The sequence below is a fragment of the Apteryx rowi genome, unplaced genomic scaffold (genome assembly GCF_003343035.1).
Source record: "Apteryx rowi isolate R43461 unplaced genomic scaffold, aptRow1 scaffold_107, whole genome shotgun sequence".
Lineage (NCBI taxonomy): Eukaryota > Metazoa > Chordata > Aves > Apterygiformes > Apterygidae > Apteryx > Apteryx rowi.
Genome location: NW_020447275.1, coordinates 183,189 through 203,005, shown reverse-complemented (window position 1 = coordinate 203,005; position 19,817 = coordinate 183,189). Strand labels below are relative to the sequence as shown.

Here is a 19,817-nt window from a genome sequence, read left to right as displayed (position 1 = left end):
GAGCCTACACGTTATACCAGCATTTATCAGTTATGACAGCAGTCAAATAGAACTGCTATACTGTTGCAAGACTTGCACCTTCTGTCATTCACATTGCAACCACACACAGCAGGCAAGAACTAAGCAATCACTAGTCTGCCTTGTTTCAGAAAAAAAGTCCTACAGAAGACAGATCCTCTCCATCTTGCAGTTTTCAGTTAACTGCTGGGTGCACAACAGCATCTTAAAGAAAAGACATTATAGGCAGATTAAACAAGTCCAGTATTTAGTTTTCTCTTCTTTAACCTTACCTTTCAGTTTCTGAGCTAAGAAAGATATGAAATGTTGTCTCTTACACCTTTCTCAAATAAGACCATAAGTAAATTCCAGTGATAAATTTATGATTATGGCTTATACCAGCAAAAACAAAACAAAACAAGAAAAGCATTTTCTCATGCCCTTATGTGATCTTTGCAAACATCTGTGTTCTTCCTAAATCCCATTCACATTCCACTATGCAAACATATTAGACRGAAATTTGTTGTGAAGCACATCAAATACATTTCAAAATCCATGCAAAAGGAAAAGGGATATACAGTAAGGTCTTCTGGGATTTTTGTTTTGCTTTTTAATTCAGAGTGCCTACATTTTCCAGCAGCTTCATTCCCTTCAAAGAAACTTCCGTACATGCCTTTTGTAGCAAGTTATGTAACAGCTTTATATTGTGCTGGTATGTTGAAGAAAACTGTGGTTATCTACCTTTGTAAAGGCCAACTGAATACAAAATAAACATGAGAAAGTAATTAAGCTCAGTATATCACTGAAACACTTCACATTTGCACAATTTAAAAAAAAAAGGGCAAATATTATTCTTTAGATCCAAATTCTCCAAATTTGTCAAGACACTGAACACAAACATCCAATAGAAGCTACTGCCACTGCAGTTCTTCACAGTGGCTCAAAATAAGCTTTTAAATACAGAGCAATAATTAGAACTATGATATGCTTAAGTTTTATGGTGACACATACAGACTAAATAGTCCTTTAATAGGAATACAGTCAGCTGCATCTGAAATGAATATAAAGCTGGGTGAACGAGATTTTCCTTTAAAACATAAAGGGCAGTTTTATCATGAGGACATAGCACAGCAACTTAGAAAACCTGTATTACTTTCTCAATCTTGTGAATGTCATAAATCCTTCTGCCAAGATTCTTTATCTATAGTGGGGCTACTCATTTGCACATATTCAGAAGTATTGATGTCCGTCAGAGTCCAAAAGGCAAACAAAGGCATTTGTACCCAGAACTACATTATTCAACATTTTTCCTTAACTTCTTATACGTCTGAAAGTCTATTGACACCTAAGTTGTCAACAGCAAAGTTAATCTGCCACCCAGGTTGAATCTCTGTGCATCCCCATCACAACATCTTGCCAGGCATGAGTAAACTGCCTGTTATACAAATAATTCTAAGGCATCTATTATTTCTCCCAATTTACCTAAGAAACTAAGGTATCTAACTAACATCTTTCTGCTCAAGGGTTAGGGTCTAGGACAATTTAAGCTGATATAAATTCAGGTTACAGTCATCTGTCTTCCTTCTGCATGCTCCTACTCTTCCCTTATGCTGGCACTGGCACTCATCTGATATCCTGGTGTACCAATTATGTTTGAAAATTTAGAGGAAAACTAACCCAGAAAAAAAAAATTAAAGTCAAACAAGCAAATTATTCAACAAGAAGAGTCTTTCTGACAGGTCAGCATCCTAGACTGCACCATCAAAAGGTCCAACAACAGTGCTAATACAATGGAAGGGAAGATTTAACACAATGGGACGACAGCACTAAAACTGCGGTAATGTCCCCTTACCCAGGCCTAGATTGAAACAGAAGTGAGCTTTATCCTTTGAGGATATCCATCTCAAACACTTTACTCTCTTTGGTTCAGCTCAGAACAATATAATTGCTCCTCTCCTCTTGACCAATCATTTTGGATCAGAATTTGTAATGTCACTAACAAAAAGTTTTTTCCACAACTAGGAAATCTAGAAACCAGCTCCTAAATTACACAAGAGCATAAACACAAGATTTCAGATATTTATAGTGAATGTGTTTGAATGAAGTTAGATAATCTGTGCAAAAAAACCCACATAATTTTATATTTGCCATATTTTTAATGTTTCACAAATATTGGCACATGAAAAAATATAACCCATGCAAAGTCAAAGCAGATGATGGCTGCTATACAGAAATAGCAGGGGCAGAAGGCCTTTTCGGAAGAAGGGTCATTACTATAAACATCCTTTCTTATTAACCACAAGTGCGTATTATCCAAACTGCTGCTGACTTACAGGTTGGGGAAGGGGAGAAGGTTACAGGATTTTTGTTTGCTTGTTTACACAAAGATATACCACAGATTATACACAGGAAAATAGTACAAAATGTGATCATAATAATAATAAAAAAAAATCAAACATATTAAAAAAAATAAGTCAGAGCCTTGCTGAAGATGGAAAAAATAAGAATATATTTAAAAAAATTAAAACTTCATGGGTAATAAGTTTGCAATCTTAGAAATGCTTCCCCCTGCTTTTTCATCTAGGAGGAAGCATAATAAATGCATCAAGAAAGCTGTGAAAAAGAAAGGTCAGTACTCCATGTATTATGGGATTGTATGTGGGGGTGAAGGAATCTGGAAAACAATGCATGCCTAGTCTTCTACAGAATGTTGTTTTTTCAAACATTTTTAGTATGAAGCATTAAAGTAGCAACAAGAAATTTAAACGATGAAGTCTAAATAGTTACTTTCTGGGCATGACCTTTTCAAATTAAGGTTCTGATTCTGAAGTTATTTCTGGATCTGCTCAACTTCATACATACAAGCAATTTTACTAAACTTAATGAGACAATTTACATACAGGGAGTTAAACACAAATGTTACAGATGAAGACATTTACAAACATAAATCTTTCCAATCTAATCTTCAATTTTATTTCACATAGTGGCTATGTCAGACTGATCATACCCTTTAAAAAAGCAGTCTACTTGCTTTGTCTCTTCCTTAAAGCACCTCTTTTTTGGTTATTTCTTTGTTTTGATTTGGCCTCTCCATTATTGTTGGGGAAAGTGTTCTGAACAGGAGAGAAGAAGAGGGTGTCTTTATTTCGAATATAAAGTACACTCCATTTTTAACCATTTCACATATCTTATAATTTTGCCATGACAATTAGGAAAAGTCCATTTCAAAAGGGGGGGGGGGAAATGTGATTAACAGAAAAATAATATTGATCTAGTAACCCCAGTAGAACTTTGGTAGAATCTTTGTAAGCCAGTGTATGTTTAAACATGTAGATATCATAATTTTTCCCAAACAAAAAAGAAAAATCTTCTTCTGATATTTTATTGCCTACATTTTTTACAGTGAATACAGACTACAAATAATTGCTACCTCAAAGCAAAGAGTTACTTAGAGTAACAAGTTTGAATATTGTTTGTTTCAGTCATAGCCAAATAAATTAAGGGACATTCAACTATTTAAAATATTGTTTATTGACAAAACACATTTAAAGGATGGTTCTAAAACACCCAGCACATACACATACCAGTTGACAAGCACTGCATTTTTTAATCAGTTGATGTACTGATTTAAAGCTTCCTTAGCAACAAACCGGTGTGATATGATCATAACAGAAAACTATGTAATAGAAACTATTCTCTCTTCACCCACAAAATGAGAGCAGATAACAGCACTTTCCTTTCATCTAAGCAGACAAAAACATCTGGATTCTCTAACAAACATAGCCTCTCATGAAGAGCCTATCAAATGTCACAGGGCTTCCTAGGTGTTGTATGAGCAGTGGCAATAAACTGTAAGCCCCCTATCAGAAAGGCCAAAAAGCCTTCCTGCTTCCCCTTCAGATCCCTGAATCTTCCTTTTTCTTTGTGCATGTGTGTTTACGTGTCTTAGCTAACGGCACAAAGAAGATGGGGAGAAAAACAGTTAGTATCACTGCTGCTTGCAGAGACCACTCAGGAAACAAGCACACAGCCACACTCAGCCAGCATCTGCTGTTCGCCCGCAGCAGGAGACTCCGTTTGGACACTCGGGAGTGCGGGGGGGGTCTGCTGTGCACGTTCCAGGGAAACATTTGAAACTTCCCCCGCTTTCTAGAAAGAACCCGTGCCCGTTTTCCAACGGTCGGGGCAGCGGGGCACGGCCGCGGGGTACCGCGCCTGTCCCGGCCCCTGCCGCCAGCCGGGCCCCTCCGGCCCTGTGCGTCATCCCCCGCTCTCCGCGGGGCCGCAGCCGCGTTAACGGAGCAGCCAGGTGGGCTGAGGCCGCGACGCGGCTGCTGAGGCGAAGCCTCCCTCCTGGCCGGAGGTGCCATGGCCCGGCCAACCCGCCCCTGGGCGGGAGAAAAGCCCCTCCACTTTCCCGCCGACCTGCTCCGCCTAAGGAAATGGGAATTAACCCTTCCCTCGCCCCCTTTGACTGTTGCTGCTCTTCACGGGGCGCAGCTGCCCCAACGACCCCCCAGTTACCCTCCTCCCAAGGCATGACAGGCGCCCCGTGTGCGCGCCAGTCTCCTCCTCCCGCGGCCTGAGCGCAGGCGGGGGGGGCAGGGGCCGGGCAGAAACGCGGGGAGGGGGAAAGAGGCCAGGCACCGCACAGCAGCCCTGCACGCAGCCACACCTACCTGTCTTCTCGTGGTCATAGCCCACCACAATGAAATAGTCAGCCAGCCTGGCCATGGCTGAGAGGAGCCCGCCTCAGACCTCACCACCCCTGCTGCGGCTGAGGCTGCAGCTCCCGGGAAGCTCAGCATCCTCCCCCCTGCTCCTGCTGCACGAGAAGTAGCAGCACCTCAGCCATGTTGGAGGCGCGGGCGCGCTGTGCGCCTGCGCGCCGCCGAGCCCGCTGCGCCGTGACCCTGCCGGGCTGGGCGTGGGCAGCGGGTTCGCCGGCGGCACGCGGCGGCGGCGGCGGCGGCCCTGCTGCGCCTGCCCTGCGCCCTGGGGCCGCCAGCTCCGGCCCAGCCGCGAGCCGGGGCTCTGCTCCGGCGGCTGCAGCAGAGACGCAGTGCCCGCCGCTTTTGCTAGGGGCCGGTAATGCAAATGTTACCGCGTTGCTCCAAGCTACGTGTGCCCCGATCTCAGTCCCCCGCCCGGTCCTCCCTGCCCGTCCCAGGCTGGCAACGGCTTTGTTTGCATATAGCCTCCAGGAAAGCCCTGCCGGTGGCTCCCTCCGAAATACCCACCCCACGGGCATGGGATCTAGGCCGCTTTCTCCTGAAAACGTGGCAGATCCTACCTATGTGTAGTGTGGCATGGCACGTTCAATATACTACGAAAAGCCCGGTGTCTAAGCGAGACTTTCTACCTCGCCGTCCCGGCACTCCTTCCGCGCCTGCCCTTCGGAATTGGGACGTTTCCTGTGTGGAGCTGGCAGGGAAGTGCATCGCCCCCGTTTAGCCTATGCGAAAATAAAACCTTACTGCGAATGAAAATCATCTCCGTGAGCTCAGTCTCAAGAACCGAGACTTACATTTGCAGGATGTTTCCTGTTTACGTTTTGTTCGGGATGTGCGGGACATGCCACAGCGGGGGAAGTCGGCCTGCGCAGCTGGGACGCGGCTCTAACGGCAGGGTGCTAACGGTTCTAACGGCGCGGCGCTGACGTTCTAACGGCAGGGCGCTAACGGCTCGGCTCGGCGGGTCTCGAGCCGGCTGCTGCGCGGCCTGACACGAAGGCGAATGCCAGGGAAGGGATTTCACCGCCGCCCTCCCTCACACCAGCAGCAGCAGCTCCCCGCCACTACTCCCGGCGGCCGCGGCGCGAAGGGCAGGAGGAAGAGCGGGTGCGGGTAGCGGTGCCCTGAGGGGGCCCGGTCCGGTCCGGCCCGGCCGCCGCGGGACCGCGAGGCTTCGTCACCCGACGCGGCGCTGTGCTGTGCTGTGCGGGGCGGAGCGGGGCGGGGGGGGGCGGTGTGGTGAGGTGCGCCGTGCTGTGCTGTGCGGTGCAGCGCCGTGCCGTGCCGTGCGCCGTGCGGTGCGCTGCGGCGCGGCGCGGTGATCCGCGGCTGCCCGATGCTGCCACGCTGGGCGGCGCGGTGCCACCTTCCACACGGATCGCGGCGTTTGCACGGGCGTCCCGGGGGCGATCGGAGCCGGACGGGGGCGGTAGCTGCCCGCGGGGGGCGGCCGGCAACGCCGCGGGGCGACCCCCTCGGCCCCGACGTGCGGTGCCTGTCAGGGCGCTCCGCAAGACAGCGGGAAGATTTCATGTTGCTATTTATAAGGTACAAATGAGGCTGACACCTTTTGGTCTCTTTACCCTCGGAAGCCCGGCTGGCCTGCCAGCAGCCACAGAGATKATGGTGATAAACAGGGTGTCTGACAGTACAGTGCTTGGTTAACTGGCTGAGAGTCTGCCAAAACATTATGATAAGCTTCCATGTATGTCCCAGACCTGTTTGACAACACAGAGAGAGCAAACACCACAAGGGACATCAGCTACGTTAGTGAGGAACTGCAGCAGCTGTGGTACTGTGGATGCACATCGAAATTCAGCAAATTCTCTGAATTTGCCCCAACAATCCTAACAATCATGTGGGGCCCAGAAGATAGTCATTAACAGTTTCACAGAAATATTTCTGTCTCAAACATGCAGTACCTATACTTCCTGTTTAGCTGGAGCATAGCAATGCAATGTCCTGTTGATAAACCAGAAGCAATTTGGTCGAGAAGCTTCAAGAGTCAATTACAAAGTTCTTGCTGGTGCCTTCCCTTCAGGCAGGCAGGAGTCAAAATGTCTTTGGGATAATCAGCCTTTTGGTTTCATTGTTTTGAAGTCAGAGGCCATGTAGGAAGATCTAAGCTTAATGAAATCACTTGTTAACTTTAGGAATAAAGAAAACAGTGTAATATGTATTGAAAAGATTTACTATACTCGTTGAGAAAGACATGCACTCCATGGGGTCAGTCATTTCTTATACTAGGTAGGAGCTAGAAGAAGGAATACCTTTCTGAAGCAATTCATAGGCTTTTTGGATCATGATCCCATAGACTTTAATGACTGGAAAAAAAAGCTGCTTTCCACTGAGCCACTGAGAATTTTTGTTTAAAAGCATTACCGAAGAAGCAAAAAAGGAATGCAATTCTTAATGAAGCCACACATTGCCCCTGTGAAGTGAACAAGGATAAGGCTCAGTGCCATCACTTCTAGGGGTGGATGCTGCAGCTGTTCAGCAGTACAAAGCCAGGGCACACAACAGTTTACAAAAGCAAGGGATAATGTTGTGTACAGCTGAACCTGGAGGGGGAGTTTAGAGACACTAAGAAATTACCTAATTTGGCGCTCAAACAGGACTTCAGGATTATCATATCTGCACTCATAAAAAGTTCAATATGTAAGAACAAATCTCAGTACTTAAGTCTCAATTCTCTTTTAAGCCAGCACTTCTAGCAGGAGAATATCACCTAACACTTTTGCCAGGGCATTAACAAATGCTGGATCAAGAGGAAAATGTTACTTACTGAGTCCCCAACACTACTAGCACCCACTTCATAGTATTGCTCCTTCTTTCCCCTAGACCAATCTAAACAAAGCTTGGTTAGTTTATAAAGCATGTCATAAATGGCATGTCTTAAGTACTCATGTAACAGCTTCATCTGGGTTTGAACACAGCTGTTTGGCTGCATACCTGTATGGAGAGCAAAAGGATTCAGTCATCTGTGACTTCCTTAACTTCCCTTTAGTATTGAGTTATCTTTATATTCTTACAGAACAAATGAGGAAGTGAAGCAGACATATTGTTTGCTTGCCTAAAGTCTGATGCAAAGTAAACTGAGCTTTCATCCAGACCACCAATAACAAAATTCCCTCTGTTCCAACAGAGTAGCCCCAGCTCCTCTTGCATGATGAAAGGGGCTCGCAGAGCAGTGGCTTTCAGTGTCCACCAAGGCCTAGGTCTCCAGAAGGACCCAATAAGCAGCCACAGGTTTACCCTGGAGGAAGAACTGTGGGGCTAAAACCCTGCAGAAGACTGAAAGCATACAAGGGACATTGATGCCACACTCAGACTATGTACTTAGCACCAAACAGATGTGAAGGTTTACAGTACCTTGTACAGTCAACTCCTCCTTCAGGAAATATAAAGGTCACACTCAGCCTGCAGTCCCTTAATCCAGTGTCACCTATTAGTTTAGTGACATCCCTTGCCAGAATAGGGAAGAAGCCATGACCCTGAGTAGGATTTCCCCCGCCAATATGCATCTCACCCTGATTTACGGGACTTTGTTTGCTGTGTTCAGACCTGTCAGAAAATAAGACTCTCTAAAGCATCTCCAATCAGACTACCAAAAATGGAATCGTCCCTTGTCACTTATTCCTTTGAGCATGTTGGGACAGAAAAAGCTGGCTGAGTGCACTAAAAGCAAGGCTTTCCTGCATGGAACTTGACTGGGGTTTTACATACTTCATAAGGTGTGATTCTTCTATTAGTATCATCTTTGCACCAATTTCATACAGTATGAAATATAATCAAGTATATTCTTACTACATATTCAGTAAAATTTGTATCAACCCAGAATGAAACATGCAAAAGAGCTTCCACTGGCTTCAAACAATGATTTTCTTGCATAATCAACACAGAATATTTGCCCCCAGCTAATCCCCAATTGGAGCATACAGGTTTTGGACTCTTGCTTTTGGAATAAAACTTAGGCTGGATAAAATGCTATACAAACAGCAACTAATCTTCACAATCTCCCTACAAGAGCAGATACATATTGTAAAGTCTTTTGTACATAGGAGAACACTGATAGGTTGAATGACATGTCCAAAATAATCAGTGAACAAGTACAAGAGCCGAATGTACCTCCAGGCCAACTTCTCCCCAACGGATGAGGCAGCATCGAGAGGACAGCCCACACTTCAGAGGAGAGTTCAGTCTCTCTGAACTGCATGGCGTTGCCTCATAAGAATACTTCATGAATAATATTTCCAGGAAGTGTTCTGTGTCAGTTTTTCARAATGTAAGTAACCTCACTATTTATGAAATAAATTTTAAAAAGGGGGCACTTTTACCTCATAGCACAAATCTGGTGATTATTCCTCATTTTCAAATTATGTAGGAATCCAAGTGCTTAGGAAGAACAAAATGAACATCAGAACTGAGAACATGATGTTTTGTGTTAGATATGAAACCAGCTTTACCCTCTGAAGCCCCTTCACAAATCACATCATCAACAAACTGCATTTTGGCTGATAACTGATGTGCTAAAGTTTCATCCCACATGAGGCTGAATGAGCTAATTTTGTATCATTAAAATAGCAGTTGTAATCAGCATGGAACTCGTGTGAAATATTATTATTATATTATTATATTATAATTCCCAAACCTAATTTCTATAATTCCTAAAACCACATAGGACCCTTTCTGTATTGTTTGTCCAAGAATATACAAATTGCACTTCCCTCTTGGCCAAGGATGTTAACGAGGGATTTTCCAGCATTTGGGGAAGTGTGTGATTATATTACTGGAAGAGGAGAGATTATTTAATTCAAAGAAATGCTCATGAGACAAAATCCTGCCTTCTCATTCGGAAAAGTTAGATTAACCTTCAGCTTCTGCTGATCAGGGAAATGCTTAGACTCTCTCAAGCCTGAGCTGCCTCACAAGGTCTCTAAAATACCGTCATTATAATTAGATGTACTTGTGTAGTTCCATCATTGTACAGTGCCTTTCTAGACCACCTACTTCTCCGTTTTTTCCTCCCTGAGTGTACAGGACAAGCGTCCCTCTGTGTGCACTTCTGCTTCGGGGCACGGGCTGCGGGGGGCAGCAGGAGCGCTGCTCCGCGGAGCTCCGCGAGGCTGCGGCGCTGCCGCCGGAGCGGCGCTGCGGGGACGGGGCGGGAGGGACCTGCACCTCTCGCTGCTCCCAGAGAGCCCGAGGCCCTGGCCCGGGGGCAGCCCGGCCGGGGCGGCGGGGGAGGGCACGGGGCTGGCCCGGCCCTGGCCCGGGGGCAGCCCGGCAGGTGCGGTGGAGGAGCGCACGGGACTTGCCCGGCAGCCAGCTCGCGGCCGGGGAACAGCCTCGCCCCGGAGAGCCACGCCGGGGCTTGGGGGAGAAAGGCTGGCCGGCTCGGGGGTGCGGACGTGACCATCCAGAATGAGTGCTGACCCCCTTGCCAGGCTCCTGCTCCGCGGCTGATAAGGCAGAGAGCGCGTGAGGGAGCGAGGGCAGCAGCCGGGAAGGGCACGGGCTCCCGAGCGCAGGTAGCTGCTGGAGACAGAAGGGCTCCTGCACGCTGCTGGCAAGGGAGGGAGCACCTCAAACCGAGCTAGCCATGCATAGGAAAGTTTCCGTCACCCCCTTGCACATACCTCTCTAGGGTGTAGCATGTATCACGGTTATCCAGAATGGCAAAGTCACAAGTACATACTCACCTGATTTCTGAAATACTTTGCTTGGAGCAAGCTGAGAGTGAAACATCCCGCACATTCCAGTCTGCTTCTTGGTACGCTCGAGCGTCTGTCGCTGGGAAGGGGACCCTGACGCAGCAGGTCTGCCGGGGGCATTTCCTTCGGTTCCGCAGAATTTGCACTGCAACAAATAAGTATAGAAACGGTCCATTTGGTGCTGACTCCTGCATCTCCTGCGAAGCCGGAGCTCCACATTTCTGAAGCGTCATAGAGCAAAGATGTTAAAGACTGTAAAAAAAATAGGTAGACAGACCAAGGTTTTACTGCTGACCAGCCATGGGGAATATTGTTAGAGACCCTGATCCTGCAAATATTTATGCACTGGTTTAGCTTTATTAACCTGTAAGTAAGGTTAGGCAAGTATATAAAGGTTTGCGAATTAGGGATAAAACGACTCACGACAAGTCTTTCTTGAAGCTCGTAACCCCAAGCATTTCAGATGAGCCTGTGTTTGGTCCAAAGCAATAATTCTTCCTTTGTTCGAAGGTATAAAAGGGAGCTCTAACCGTCCTGTTCCAATACCATTTAAATTGTGATTTGTTTGAAACGATCGAGTAAATCAAGTACATTTTATTAGATAAAAATGCACCCAGGTTGAGTCATAAATATTAATGATGGTTGGTTTGTCACCTCCTTACTTATGTAATGAAGGCTGACTTTCATTACAGTTACTCATTGTAGTTCAAGTTGTCCAAATATGGTTTTATTTTTGAAACTTTGTTATTTGATGGATTTTGAAATTGATCAGGTGTAGTTGTTACACCCCTTCTTCAACCCACCTAAAGTTAACGTGCCTAGAAAGAGAAATTATGCTACAGACCGTGTAAACATAATTATATATTAGCAGGTAAAAAGTCTGTTCCCAGTTAAACAGTACGAGGGGCTTATCAGATTTTGCAAGTTATGCCATGACTTGGAATCCACACCTAAAAAGCCGTTGTTATAATTAACAAAATACCAAGGGGGTTGTTTAAGATAATTTTCATTAATCCTCTTATTTTTTACCCTAGTATGGGGTGCCCCCAATCCATGCTAGCATGATTAAGAAGTGCTCGGGACGTGGGGGTGGGGGTAAGTGTCAAAGAAAAATCGCCGAGGCAGACGCGCCAAGGTCCACCCACTTCCCCGCGCCGCTCTATAAAAGGGAGCGGTGGAGCGCAGCTCGGCAGTGGTTACTCCAGGCACACAAAGAAGGAGCTCTCGCTCCTGAGTGAGTCCTCAGGAAACCGTGCAAGTTCGGATCGCTACTGCCACAACATTTGTCTCAGTGGATTATCCTCACTGCCAGGTAAGAAACCTTTTTTTCCTGTCTAAAGGTACAGGGGAGGTGGAGAGGTAGTGGAAATCTACTAAATCTGGGCTGTTTTGACGTGCTTGAAGTTATGCTGCTGAGTCTTGCACTGGCTCTTGGCATCAGCTGCAGTTTACAACGTAAATCCCAAACTAGCTAGTTTGCCACGTGGAGTGGGAAGATGAGCTATTAGAGGATAAACTTACAGGCAGCAAAACACTTGCTGGAGTTTGGAAACGATGCGTCTAAAAGGCAGCTCTTTCTAATCTCGTGGGTTTGCTAAATCCTAATGCAAGCCACTGGGGGTATTCTGGCAATCCTGCTGGTTTTCAGCCGCCTCTGCAAGTAAAACTCTCGACAAACGTAAACTTTGGAGGCTCTGTTACTTACTCTGTGATAAATTGCTGAGCAAATATTAGCCTTTGGTTCATATCACACACAAAGTTTCCAGTAGTTTGGGAGCTATATATTCCGAGGGAAGGAGTTCTCTGGAACCACCAGGAAAAAGGTACAGACCCTACTTAACTTTTACTAGCAAACATGCTTATAATTCTTCTCTTCTCCCTCCACCAGGAGTTCAGCCAGAATGAAAGTGGTTCACGTAGCCCTGCTCTATCTCGGCTCTGTGACCTTCCTCGGGGTGGATGCTGCAAGGGTGGACGTAGCGACAGAGTTCAAAAGAAAGTGAGTATCGGAGCGCGCCCTCCTGCCAGCGCCCAGCCCCGCTCTTAGAGCTGCGGAGCCTCCGCGCCCCAGCGCCGGTCTCCGGCCGAGATCAGAGGGAACTGAAGTCCCTGCGGGAATAGCACAGCTCCTAAAAGGCCTCATGCCCTTTCAGGAAACGTCCAAAAGAAAAAAAATCTCGGCGCTGGCAAAGATTTTAGCCCCTCGATTCTACTTGCTTTGGCCGCTGCCCTGCAGGCTTGCGCTGACAGGCTGTCCTCTTCCCTTGCGCTCCTTTCAGATGGACGAAATGGGCACTGAGCCGAGCCAAGAGGGACGTGAAGCCTTCGGGCGCGCTCCGAGGGCTGGGGCCAGCCGCCGCCGTGCTGCCCCTCATACGGAGCCAGGACGTGAAGGAGGATCCCCCGGTCTCGCATCCCAGGTAATTTCCTGCCCTCTCTAGGATCGGGCACTTGCTTGGGGCATCGGAAAGTTTCAGGGTTCCCTTGTTTCCGGGTGTTTTGCTCCTTTTCACAATAGATCTCCCAAGCCCCAGAGACAGGTCCTGCAGGGGCTGCGCAACGCGCTGAAAGCAGCCTCCCGCCTCCCTTTCCCCGCGCACTTCAGCTGGCGGGAGATAGCAGCGCCTTTACTGTGAAAGTCAAATATAAATAGTAACTTGAGCTCTGGATCCATAGATAAATAACAGCCATAAAACGGCGGGGCCTCTCCTTGCATCGGCAGCAAGCTCTGCTCCGCGGCCACATCGCCCCTCTCCCGCGCTCGGCGGAGGGCAGAGCCGGGGGAGGGGGGCCCGCCGACGGGACGGGCCCGCCTCTAGCCTGGGGGCCCCCTGCCCTCCCCGCCCCGGCCCCTGGGGTCCGCTCCTCCAAGCCCCACTGCGCCTTTCTCATGCCCGCTCTCTCTCTTCCTGCCTCGCAGCAGCCGGGAGGATGCTCACATCCGCGTCAAGCGCTACCGCCAGAGCATTAACAGCTTCCCCCACTTCGAAGTCATCCGCCCGGGGTGCCGGTTCGGGACGTGCACGGTGCAGAAGCTGGCCCACCAGATCTACCAGCTGACCGACAAGGATAAGGACGGCGCCGCCCCCATCAGCAAGATCAGCCCCCAGGGCTACGGCCGCAGGCGGCGCTCCCTGCCCGAGTACCGTCGCCGCCGCCCGGCGCCCTCCCCCCGGGGCGGCCGGCGCCCCCGGACGCGGCCGGCGCAGCCCCTCGCCGACGTCCTCGGGATCTGAGCGCCGCGGGAGCGCCGCACCACCCGGCTGAGGCCGTCCCAGACGGACGGAGGGACGGACGGAGGGTTCGCCGACGTTGCGGAGCCGCCTGGCGGGCCGAGACCCCCTCGGACCTGGGGGCGGCGGAGCGAGCGGCCCGCGCGAGGAGGCCGTGAAGGCCGCGTCGCGCAGCGGGACGCGCAGGCACCGACCCCGCTCCCCGCCTGCCGCGGCGGCGGGGCGGTCACGGACTCTGCACCCTCCCCCGCCGCGAGGCACCGCCGGCTCCCGCGCCAGCGGCACCAGGGACTTGAAGGCGCCCGGGCCGCTGCCCGCGCCCGGCTCTCCGCCACCCGTCGGCCGCCACGTCGCCCCGCTGCCCCGCGCCGCTGCTGCCCGGGCCGCCGGCCGCCTCCTGCACCCGGCGGGGCGGGGGCGGGGGCAGGGGCCGGGCCTTCCTTGCCAGTGGGCCACGGCCAGATCTACCCCTGCCCCGTGCCCCGGTGGAGGTGGGTTGCTCGTCTGACCCGAGGAGGGGGCGCTCAGGGGGGCGTGGGGGAGCCCCGAGGCGGCGGGTGCGTCCCCGGGCGGCCGCCGCTGCGCGACCCCCGGGCCCGGGGCCGCGGCCTCTCCCGCCGCCCCGAGGTGTCTGACAGTCCTCGTTCAGCCTCGACAAGGAAAGGCCCCCCCCCCCCCCCMCCTGCTCTACCCTCTGCGTTATCTGCACCCGGCAGGGAATCGGACACTCACTAGTCCCTGCGGGGACTGCGACATACTTGAACGTAACAGAGAGGAAAAGTGCAATTGTACGTGGTGTTTGTTAATTATAAGTGCGGTGTGTGTGGCTCATGAGATACGTATCGATATTTAAGATTGTCCTGTGTCGTGTCCTATTTGTATCCTTTTTGGGGAAAAATATTTTTTATTTTTATACTTTTTTATATATAAATATATATATATATATTGCATAAGGGCATTTTAAGACATTGTATCCCCTCTATTTTTCATATCGTGAATGTCAAACGCTGTTAAACACTCTTTCYGTACCTTTTTTTATCTTGCATTCCAGACTGGTGAAAGATGTAGAGAATGTATCAGCTGTTCTCCATGGGTAATATGTGAAATAAAATAAACACTATTACATAAAACAGTTCTGTTATGTTGTCTTTAAAGGGGGCAGGTGGTCAGGATGAAGGATTTCTTACTTTGTTCAGTTCTATCCTTACTAACTCGGCATGGCAATTCTGTGACAGGCAAAAACTTTTTAATTACAGACTTTGTTAGCAACCACCTTATCTAGCAAAATCAAGTAAACTTAAAAGCAAGTATGCATCATAAAATCCCAGGGTAGAGCTGTTTAGAAGGCTTTACAGCCTTTTCTACCACATGTTCCAGCCAGGGCTGAAACRTGTCACAGCTTGGATTGATCGTGCAAGTTTATTTTTTGCCCTAATTAATCAGAGAAACAACTGCACACTTCAACATTGCACAACAAAGTAACAGATTTATTGAGGGAGCATGTTCCAAAAATGGTCATGACAGCTTCCAAGGTTATTTATGTTGAAGGATTTCCTGGGCCACAGTTCAGGTTAAAGTTAAATGGTGACCAGTTCAGTGTGGGCAGAACATCTTGGATAAAAGCTTAACATTAGGGATTTTGTTGTTTTGTTCTTTTTTTTTTTTTTCTTTAAAAGCAAATTCCAACCACAGACCAGAAAACTGAGCCTTAATAATGCATCAACAGCCCCATCTGTTGGTGTCTGCTCTTTGTCCTTCAAGAAAACAAACCTCCAAAAAACTGAACAAGTGCATTTTAATAATGTCTTGGATCAACCATACCATTTTTCCTATTTTACAGTATCTCTGAAGATAGTGAACATACACAGGAAAGGGCAGGGGAACAGCAGCACTAGATGCTGCTAGAAGAGATGAAGTGGATGTATTGTTTTCACTTAATACTACATGCCTTAATACTACAAGGCACACATTATTTACAAGAAAAATTCAAAAGGAAAACAAATGTGAACAGGCAAGGGAACCTTCTCCAGGAATAGTACTGCAAAATAGTATGGGTAGGAATCCAGTTGCCACTGACTAGAAAGCTTGCATATATTTTACTCCCCGAAGTTTTGAAATTTTGCTCTGAAGTGTTTATTTTTAGTTTCTTTCCTAAATGTTTTCAACTAAGACTCTTGGAATCTAGAGAGGTGAGTTTTCTACTTGCAGCATTCTTTTGTTTTGTTTTTCTTTCTTTTTTTTTAAAATACATATATGCTGACACTTGCCAGTTTTAATTACCACTTGTTTGTTAAATGCTGGAAGAGAATTTACCTCTCTACTGCTGACGGCCTTTCTGATCCAAATTTTACAACATGTAGAAATAGAATGGACAAAACCTTAAAAAACTAATAGAAACATGAAGCAAAATGTATCAGACTTCCAAATAGCTCAGTTTTGTTCAGGAGGGATGACAGCAAATGAATGATCTCTAATGTAGATTTTAGCTGCCAGCTAAGAAATGGGTGAGTGGCTGTTCTCCTGAAAATAAAGATCATGAAATTAGAATAACAGCTACTTAATGTTTTGGGGCTTGCAGTGGGGAATGACAATTTGTAGGTGAAAGCATGATCCTGCTAAAGTTCATAGCACAACTAGAATGACTTCAGTAGAACCATATACTTTAATAGGTACAAGCTTTTACTTACAACAGTCTCTCCAGTTACAAAACTAGCATCTTAGTCATCTGAACTTGAGCAAAATAATGCTATTTTGGACTATAGAAGGGGTAGATATGCACATTCCAATGAATTGCTTTTGTTTGTATTGACCTTTTCTCCACTTACTGCCAAAAAACAGTCCCCACTTAAAAATACTTTTTCCCCCCTCTTTTTCCTTTTACTGTTAGAAAAAACTTCAGACAAAGTTGAAAAATCCTTGGCCTAATGGGACAGGGCTAAAATCAGCTATATCTGCTGCTGGATGGCATAATTGTGACCTTATTGGAGCTTAGTGCATTTCCTTTTGGAAGGATCAAGAGCACCACCTGCCGCAGCTGTGGGGAGCAGCAAAACTCCATACAGTAGCTGTAATAAACAGGAACTAAAGAAAAGAAAGATCTCAATTTTTTTCTTTTTTGGATTTCCCTCCCCCCCCCCAAAAAAAAAAATTTTTTTTAATCACGCTATCTTTCATAGTGTAAAGACCAACACTGCTGAAGTGGACACATCAGAAAGTAGAAGGTAGYTCTGTGTCTGGGAGACAACATGTTTTTCAAAGTCCCAGAAATTCAGTAAGAACTGTGTGCTTAGGTCAAGGCCAGCCTATGCTTTGGTGTGATAGATGAGAAGTCAAAGATGTCATCACATGCCTCCCAAATCAGTAGCATCTGTTTACATAACACCTTAGGTAAAGTATCAGTTTCTAAGAACAGTCTGGTGCCTCCTAGGCCAGTATTTCAAAGGCTGCTTAAAACATAGTTATAAATTCAGTTCAGACAAGGTTCTAAATTAAAAATAAGTTTTGCAATGGTAAATATGTTTTGGAGCAGGAATTTATCCTGGTCCATCAGCCCATCCAAGAGTGAATGCCAAAGGATTGGTCACCATTCTCAGCAGAGCCTCTATGGTGAAGTGTCAGGACAGTTCAGGGAATATTCTTCATGAGCTATTATTTTGCTTTGCGCCCACCCTAGAGACACCTTACGGCAAAGAAAAAGTATGTTGCTATAGACACTTTTCATTACCAAAATAGATTCCAAAGGCTATTCTTATCTGAGTAAGATTTTTGTGGTTCCATTATTAGTGCTATATGGAGTGGAGGCCAGTGGCCTAAAATGGTGATATACAAGTACTTTCTCATAAAATCCCGGTGCAGGTCCCCTAAGCTGGAAGAGGGAGCCCAGTAATTATATTTGTCTCTCCAGTAGGTACCACAAAAGTTACTTTAAGCAGCCATGTCACACGAAAGACTGTAAAAAATGTTTGTTCTCCATATACACCAGAAAGCAGAGAAAGTGTTTTGCCATTATTACATAGTAACTATTTCTGCTCTATTCAAAAAGTATAGACACAAGTGTATCTTTGGACTGATGATTACCAAAATCTGCAAAGCATCTTAGTCTGTACTAATAAGAATTGCAGTCAGGTGCCAGATATAAACTTTTTCTTCAAGCACAATGACAGAAAGGGGAATACTAATGAATACTTTGGCACATATGAAGCCTTTTCTGGCTCATTTAGTACCCAAAGGACAGCAAGTCATCATCAAAGCCAATAATGGCAACTCCAGACAACCATCCAAATATTTTCCTTGTGCCGTCAATACACTATTTTATATTATCTCACATCATACTTCAGTAGTGTAGAACACACAGGCATCAAGAGAAAAAATTCCAGGGTGACTGAGTGCAACCAATAACTAAATCCAGTTATGCCTAAGTAAAATTTGTTTATTGTGTTCACAAGGATTTGCTTTTATTATCCAAATATTTCTTAAAGAACTGCTTATTTCATCAAATAATTTGTATCAGCTTTGAAACTGCTTTAATTTTCAAAAACTTAATTCCTTGGAACAGGGTCATACATCCTCCATGAGGAGAAAGAGCATAATTTGTTCATGAGGTAAAGAACTATGTGAAAGGCTATGTGAAAGGCTATTTTTTAGTACATACTATACACACTAGTCAAAATCCCTGATAACTATAATGTCTCAAAATGAAAAGCAAATGATTTCATTAAAACTAGAATCAATGTTAATGATTTGGTAAGACTGGAGTTTTTTGCTTTCAGAATTCCAAGCAACAGCAACAGCAATGAGGAGGCCAAATGACATCTTTTGACTTAGTCTGGTTCTGTGCTAACTTGTACCAAATACTTAACTAGAACCCATTGGGTTTCGCATCCACTTACAAAAACCTGTGTTTTTCCAAAGTCAGGAAAGATCAGTCCAGTCCAACTGAAGGCAAATATTTTGTATTAAATTCTGACTCTCAAAATATGTTTGCAAAATAAATATTCCTTCAACACTTTTAGTCGAATATCACTTTCCAAATCTGTCAGTTTGCAAATTGCACACAACTTTTCTAGCAATTATAAAAATGTTTATACTTTCTTCATACTTTCCTAATGTGGTGTGAAAATAAATAAACAAATGTCTGGGTCTTAATCTCTCATGTTCAGTAGTATTGCCAGAAACAGGAGAACAAACATAAGGGGATCTTATCTGTTAGTTCAGGAGCAAACAAAGCAGTTCATCAAACAAACATGATTATTGTCCTTTTAATAGGTGGTTACTGTCACAGGAGTTATCATGAAACCTAAACACTCCAAGTCTAAAGGCTACAATGTAACTCATCCCACTGCTGTTACGTGAGAGGACAAAAGGGTGTAAGGGTTCCTCATTTTCCCTTACATGACCTGGCTCTATTGCGAGTCTCTGCTAGAAAGCAGTATACCCTCAGAGGCCACTACACTTCCCTGTCTGAATAGAAAGGCTTGGGAGCAGATCTGAGTCTGCATGCTGGAAGAAGAAGACAGCTGCACCTTGTAAAGTAAATTTGTTCTCTTCAGAGCCAAGGAAAAAGTGATGGATTTTTAAGTCACTATTTTTTTCCTGGGGCTGTGCTGCTCTGTATCCCATTCTGCATAAGGAACAAATTCATAGTCTGGCCCTTTATTGACAAACAACATGAAAAATATGCAATGGGCAAATACCATTAGTCTCCTCACTGCCTACGGACATCAGACGTGCTGCTGGTGATGACCTCATGAGCCAGATAGGAATCTCACCACCAAATCCCAGGTCAGAGACTGATCCCATCTAATTGAAACAAAACTTCTGTTGACTTCAGTGGAAAAAAGTCTAAGCTTCAGCTCTCTTTCAAAAACATGGCTATTTTTATACTGAAATATTGCATTCAAAGTTTTGCTTTATACTTCATTTATTCATGAGTTCTGTTTTTGAAGACTGAAGAAGCTACTAAAAATTAAAAGTAAGGGGCAAGAACTGTACCAAAGAGAGGTAACCCAAATCCCAGCTTTCAGTTCAATCCAACATGAGTTTTGCAACGTAGGACCATTGCTATTCCTCTTAAGTGGATGTGACATTGCTGGCAATGACAGCTTCAACAAACATTCCTGTGCAGTGTTAAATGTGTTGAT

General features: G+C 46.1%; 2 protein-coding genes across 3 annotated transcripts in view; one reads left to right on the top strand and one right to left on the bottom strand.

The window, feature by feature from the left end:
• The window catches only part of SBF2 (SET binding factor 2), a 326,277-nt gene that overhangs the window by 274,441 nt on the left and 32,019 nt on the right, over positions 1-19,817 (bottom strand). Inside the window, exon 3 of one of the 2 annotated variants that reach the window (XM_026070870.1) lies at positions 10,433-10,589. In XM_026070870.1, the coding sequence (XP_025926655.1) occupies positions 10,433-10,589 (157 nt within the window). Of the gene's footprint in view, positions 1-4,676; positions 4,852-10,432; positions 10,590-19,817 lie in introns of those variants that run through there. The other variant, XM_026070861.1, reaches the window with a different exon arrangement.
• ADM (adrenomedullin) lies at positions 5,734-13,680 on the top strand. Its single transcript, XM_026070969.1, is given in 6 exon segments — positions 5,734-5,749; positions 11,532-11,683; positions 11,686-11,756; positions 12,333-12,443; positions 12,724-12,864; positions 13,365-13,680. Coding segments are annotated over 6 exon segments (807 nt in total).